Consider the following 6732-nt stretch of genomic DNA (forward strand, 5'->3'; position numbering starts at 1 on the left):
TCACACCATGTACCTGAGAGCATGGTCTGAACATGTCTTGGACTCTATCAGCCTTGGTGCTGTGACCACAGCCCTGGAGAGCCTGTTCCAGTACCCAACCACCCAGGTTTCAGGACTCAATTCTGTTGCCTAAAACTCAGCATTTAGTCACATTTGAGATGCTTTGGGTTTTCCAGACAGGGGCACAAGGCAGGCAAACCTGACACAGCATCTTCAGAAGAGTGGTGACCTTCTGCACCAGACCTAAAGCACCTCAAGACACTTTAAATATCATTATACCCTTAGCTGTAGGCCATGAAACCACACCACACTCAGTGCTGTATGAATGCTCAGCCAGTGCAAACCTCACGAGGTAGGATCAGATCCTGAAATGAGTAAACATCAGACTCCTTGGCTTGGAGGGTCTCCTGAGCAGAACAGATATTTCACTGATTAGGAATGGACTGGAATTCATGTCTGACCTGGAAGCCACCTGAGGTGTCTGGAATGAAACTATACAACTTCACATGGACAACTGAATCAGCCTAAATTTATGCGAGCGGAGTCCCACTGCATATCAGCCCAATATTCATACATCAGTTCTCTGCATGTGCTACAGAGAGAACACGACATAGGGCAGAGCCTGTCTTCACACCGCAGCAGATGATGCAATTTCTCACTAGCACTTCTGCTGTAAGGTACATTGCTGGGGAGTGTTTCTGTCTTTGTCATGGTTACAGATGTCAAACATGCTTAAGAGGAAAAACAAAAACCACATCCTCTTCATTTCTATGTATATATAGATAGATAGATAGATAGATAGATAGACAGATACAGATACATTGAACAGTGAAGGAGGAACATCAGACAGAAATCATGGGTGCTTTCCTCCCTTGGAACACCTTTGCTGCTGTTATTCTCCTGGTAATTCATGGAGGTAAGTACCTAATTTAATACTTTTGAAGGTAAGTGCTGCTGTACAGAGTTCCAGTTAAGCCAACATGTATTAATGTAAAGGAAGTAGTCACAATTATTATTTGAATTCTTAAAATTAGCTCTTCTCCACTGTCTGCATATGTTTGATCTCTCATGCAAACAAAATAATCTCTGAATGGGTTGTGTTAATCAAAGATGCACAGAGGCCGAGCTGTTAGGAGGATTCTGAGTAGAGAACATAACAATTATCTGTTCTTTCTCTCCAGAGGCATACACATACATTAACTGCTTGATTTTCTCTTTTTCTGAAAAACAGATTCATGTAATGTGACTTACTCTATATAGCCCAGTTTACAGGTACAATATTTATGATGTGGCAGATCTGAGGTTGTTACTCACTATGAAAGCTAAGAAATTAACCATATCAGCAATCTTCAAGAAAAGAAATCTGTGCAAAAGCAACAAAACTTTGGCGGGGTTTTTGCCCAAGCTAACCCCAATGATCTCATTTCAGTATTATCGAAATATAATGAATTAGTACTGCTGAGTAGTTTTAAAATTCTACCCCGAAGACCATCATTGTGACATATGTACATACTTGCATGTCTGTATACTTTCTAATTACATTAGCTGCATTTTCTAAGAGTCTTGGAGTGTCTTACAGTATTTGTTAGCCCAGCTGTGTGTCTTGTGGCTTATTTTTTTTAGGTTTGTGTGCAGATATCATTGGAGGAAGTGAAGTAGTACCACACTCAAGACCATTTATGGCCCAAATCAAGGGACCAAGAGGAGGTATTATTTGTGGAGGAGCTTTAATCAAGGAAAATTGGGTGTTAACAGCTGCCCATTGTAATGTGTAAGTTCTTACTGTGATTCAGAGATTGTCCTTAGTAAGAATCTGGTGTCTCTGTTCAAGCAGGAGAGTTAGTATTTCTGGTCATTTTATCCATTTATCAGGACCATGATCATGTTCTGATTACTGTGCTTTATAGTTTCTATCAGCAAATGTGTTACAGTGTAAAAAAATGTTATGACAAGGTATACTGATCTTCACAGTTTCTGAAGAGGTATTTGAAAACTTTTGGCTGCATGCAAGATAGAACAGCAACACTGAAGCAGTGAATTAGGGGGAAAGTTTTATCCCTGTTTTCTCAGTCAACCAGTATGCTAGATGAGGAATGTGCAGTCTAAACTGTTGCTCTGAGAATGAAAATAAATTCTTGTAATTTTATTCTGTAAAAGATACGCAGTTTACCACAGAAAGAGACAGCATGTGGTGAACACAAGGTCAAAAATCCTCCAAAGAGATGGCAGGAGACACTTAGAGATCTCTGCCTTACTTGGTGTGTTGGCTTGCCAGCCAGTCTTTCTTCTCCCGCCCAACTCAAGATGCAAATAGGTATTTGGCTCTACTGAGTCCTTCAGCAAGGCAAGAAGTGAGTTTTGAATTACGCATCCCACCCCTATTTGCTTTTGTGGGGAGGACTGAAGCTGCTGCTGAGCCAGACGTCATGCAGGCTCTGTCAGCAGCCTGACCAAGATCAGTGAACCACTGGACTCTGCCAACATTAGAGAAACGTATCCATCACTCCTGTCCTTGTCCAGACAGGGAGATATATGGGACCTACTACAAAGAGAACACTAGGCCCAAAAGCTGTGTATTAGCATAAAGTGAAGAGTGTTTCCAAATGAGATTGCATTTAAGAGAAAATACAACGAATTATTAACTTAATGATGGCTCAGTCAACAGAGAGCTCTCAACAGATGAAGGAAAGGAGCGAGCACTTTCCCAGGGTTGTGTTTTCCACGTGAATGAGGGCCAACATACACATCTGCTCCAAGAATATTTTCCCATTCAGCTGTAAGATGCACTGTTTGCCCAAAAAGAGCTGTGCCTGTGGTCAGATAGTAACATCTGCTTGGCCTGTTTGGCCAAGGAGTGCTAGACTTCAGGTGTCTGTCAGAGAGCTGCAGCAGACACAACTCTGCCACCACTTCAGGATCTTATAAGTACAGGAAGTTGCAGAAAAACTTAAAAGAGGAATGAGCCATGTCTCACACAGATTCAGAAAATGGTGTTGAAATCTGTTAGAGCAAAGCAATCGTATATTTTGATACAGTAAAGATATCTCTGAACTAACAGTGTTATGACCTATTTTCCTAAATTTTCAGCACAAATTACAGAAGGCACAGTTGGTGAGACAAGTACCCACAGCAAATCTGATGCGTCCACCACTGATTCAGTTCCCAAAAGGAGACAATAGGGATTGATCCAGAGTCAAGTTCCTGAAACCTGCCTGTGCTCCTGGGGAAATGAAAAGAGGATAGCATGAATTTTGATTCACTGAATCACTTTTTTCTTTTAGCTCTTGTATGAACAGGGTCATCTTTCAGATATTTCTAAATTGCTGTTGTTTTTCAGGCACAAGAAAAGAGACTGTAGCACCTGGACATTATAGCACCACATTTAACAGCAAAAAATTCAGAGTTACATCAAAGTGAATCCCAATAACCATGTTGTCCTCTCCTCAGGGAAAAAAGCAAAGTTATTCTTGGAGCTCATTCATTGAAAAAACAGGAAAAAGAACAGCAGACTTTTCAGATTGCAAAATACTTTCGTTATCCAAGCTACAACCCCACTACCAAGGAAAATGACATCATGCTGCTGCAGGTACAGACTTATATATCATTTGTGGAATATACATCTCCTAAAATGCACTGTTTTCTTCCTTCTTTTGAGGGAGATGAGCCAAGGGAGTTTCTGGTGACTTTTTTTCTAGTCCGCTAATCCAGCAGCCAGAGCAATTGGGGATGCACTGGAAACTAAGGCAATCAACAATTTTTGCCAAGTAGTAGACAAATTCTGGAGCTTGATCAAGATATTTCAGTTTCTGGCTTTTCACTAAAAGAATAGATTTACACAGATAAATCATTTGGTTAAAAAGTCTAGTGTTCTGTCTGAAAAACAGTTCTAATTTAAAATGTCTGATTTCTCTGATCCTCAATTTTGCCAGTATCAGTAATTACTGTTATTTTGTCCTCTCAACGGTCTGAGAGCCAGAGAAGTAAAACATGATGTTTTTTAAAGCTAATAGATCAGCAAAAGGTAAGTGGGCTTTCATGAGACAAAGAATACTCATTTTCCTCATTCTTGCATTGATGTCATAAATACTGTCACAAAGAATGGCAGAATCTCAGAAAGGGATTGCAGTAATTGCCATAATGGGAAAGATCCAATGGTTAACATGCAAGGGCCTCTATTAGACTCTGCCCCATAATACCTATTTTCCATATCTTCTACAGCTTCGGGGAAGAGCAAAACTTAATAAAGCTGTGAAACTGATCCCCCTGCCTACCTCAGGTGATGATCCCAAGCCAGGAACAATTTGCACAGTAGCAGGATGGGGGACAACTACCAATCCTCCGCCCAAGTTCCCTACTGCCCTGATGGAAGTCAATGTCACTGTCATCAGCAGGCAAATCTGCAACGATAAAAATCATTATAATGGAAAACCTGTAATAACAGAGAACATGATTTGTGCAGGGGCTAAGAATGGAAAGAAGGACTCATGTAATGTAAGTATATTTACTAAATAAATTGCATACATTTTATAATAAAGATAAAATATAATGTACTAGTATTACACATTAACCTTTTCTGTCTCTCTTCAAATGAATGAATAATTTTATCAAATATCCATGAATTTACCAAGGCTTTTTCTTCTAAGCCTTAAAATCAAAACTTTAGATGGGTAAATTCACCTTCAGAGCCTTTGGATATTGCAGTTGTATCCAGGCATGGAAGATAGCTATCCTCATTTTCAATAAAATGAGTTTAATACCAAAATGTCCACAAAACAGCTTATGGGCCCATTCTCAAGCAGCTGACCACAGTGGAACTACTTCTTTGTTGTCAGAGGACTTTGAAAGGGGTTTTGCTGATAAAAAGTATTTGATTGAGTCTCAAGTCAAGTACACAACTGTATAAGAACTATCACATTTTAAAAGATTTAAATGTTGCCTATAAAAAGTTACAAAAAAGGCATCAGTTTCTGGAGACTTATATTTTCCATGAGGAAAGTTTTCAGCCATTTTTCCTCATTTTCAAGGAGACTAACTCTTCCTTAGCACTGAGCTAGATTCATTCCCCATTAGCACACTTGAAAGATTAGACTGAAATCTATGAAGTCTTTTTTTTGGTTGGTTGGTTGGTTTTGGTTTGGTTTTGCTGTTGGAAATCTTAATTTCCAAGGAGGGAAAAAAGATTCCTGATAACACTGGCTACTTTTTTATTTTCTCCATCTAAATAGTGAAAATTTTATTTAAAGGAAACGTTTTTTAGCTTTTGTTAATATGAATGACAATATTTTCCCTTTTTCTAGGGGGATTCTGGTGGTCCTTTAAGATGTAAAAATGTGATGAGAGGCATCACTTCATTTGGGAAGATGAAGAAGTGTGGCAAGCCTGATGGCCCTGGTGTCTACACTCGACTCACAAAGCGATACCTTGAGTGGATAAGGAAAACCATAAGGGGGGCCTAACAGATTGAGTTTGGGCCAAGTGATTTTTGTAAATGAAATAGGCTTTAAAAAACACCTTCATTAGTCTGGTAAAAGAGGTATTCTTACAGTGAATTTTGGTAGCTTGATGTAGTTCTGCTACCACAGCATTTATAGCTTATACTGTCAGCCATGGAGTCATTGGGGGTATTTGGGACTGGGGATTTCAACATCCCCATAGTGCATGTTCACACTGAGCTCTACATGGATTAGCATTTCAGATCAAGAATCTCATCCTTGTTTGTGTATACTGCATGCTGATTATATACTGCACTCTTCTGTACCTGGACTTCTGCAAAAACCCTGAATGTTAGTGATGTGCTAGGTACAAATCCAGACACCTGAAAAACTTCATTTCTCTGCAGGAAAAACTGGTGGTTTTACAGGTGTAATGGACTGCTATGCTTCACAAAATTAAGTTGTAGCAACTGCATTTGACTGTGGGACATAAGTATTAATTTTCTAACTGTCTTGTATTTGAAACCTCTAGATTTTATCCCTTTATGTACTTTGCATTTAATAAAGAAATGGCAATAAAAATCTACTGCTTTCAGCTTTCAGTTTGTGTGGAAAGCTCTCCTGCAGTACAGGAAGTCTGTGTACTATCTGTATGATCTGTCCACTATATGTACAATGTTCTGTACATGTAATATGTTTGCAAAATATACCAAAGTAAGCAGCATTATGTTTAAAAAATCATCTGAAAATCCATGCTTCATAGAAATGACAGGAACTGTCACAGTGCAATATGATAAAGCACTGTTGATAATATAAAGCACTCTTAATTTTATGATGCCAGTACTGCTGTTTCAGACATGCGGTGATATTTTTAAGTGCTTCAACAAGCACTTGTCAAGCAGCAAATAGACGTATTGTGAAAAATGTTTCTGCCTGCCTCTAAATTAACAGACTTGGGCATTTTTAATGCCATGAGCACCTCAAAAAGGGCTTGGATTTATTTTGTGCTGCTTCAAGAGGTTTTTGCTCGGAGATAGGCATTAGCTAAGAGAAAGCAGAGAACATTCAAGGGTGGAGAAATTTTGCATTGATTTTAATTAAAAAATTTTTGCTCCATCCATCATGAGCAATTAAGCACCACTTGGAAACACGAGAAAGCACAAACTAAACCTCTTTTACACAACTGCCTTTACCTGATCTTGTTGAGACAGTAGTTCTCTCACAGAGAAGTAAGGAAGGGTGTGGATGAAGAAGGCCTAAACTACAGGGAAGTTTACTGTAAGTTTTGATGATGAAAAAC

At 39.0% G+C, this 6732-nt stretch overlaps 1 protein-coding gene across 1 annotated transcript; it reads left to right on the top strand.

Annotated features, from left to right (window-relative positions):
- Positions 1-821: 821 nt before the first annotated feature.
- LOC138103159 (granzyme A-like) lies at positions 822-6016 on the top strand. Its single transcript, XM_069001219.1, has 5 exons — positions 822-916; positions 1624-1771; positions 3448-3586; positions 4219-4491; positions 5298-6016. The coding sequence occupies exons 1-5, from the start codon at positions 856-858 to the stop codon at positions 5454-5456; spliced, it is 780 nt and encodes a 259-aa protein (XP_068857320.1). The 5' UTR covers positions 822-855; the 3' UTR covers positions 5457-6016.
- The last annotated feature ends 716 nt before the right edge of the window (positions 6017-6732 follow it).

The sequence above is a fragment of the Aphelocoma coerulescens genome, assembly GCF_041296385.1.
Source record: "Aphelocoma coerulescens isolate FSJ_1873_10779 chromosome Z unlocalized genomic scaffold, UR_Acoe_1.0 ChrZ, whole genome shotgun sequence".
NCBI lineage: Eukaryota > Metazoa > Chordata > Aves > Passeriformes > Corvidae > Aphelocoma > Aphelocoma coerulescens.

Bases quoted from the DNA above. Each gene is read 5' to 3' on its own strand.
- LOC138103159 (XM_069001219.1), top strand. From the start codon at position 856: ATGGGTGCTTTCCTCCCTTGGAACACCTTTGCTGCTGTTATTCTCCTG. The intron at 917-1,623 runs GTAAGTACCTAA...TATTTTTTTTAG, and splicing joins TCTCCTGGTAATTCATGGAG to GTTTGTGTGCAGATATCATT. The intron at 4,492-5,297 runs GTAAGTATATTT...CCCTTTTTCTAG, and splicing joins GAAAGAAGGACTCATGTAAT to GGGGATTCTGGTGGTCCTTT.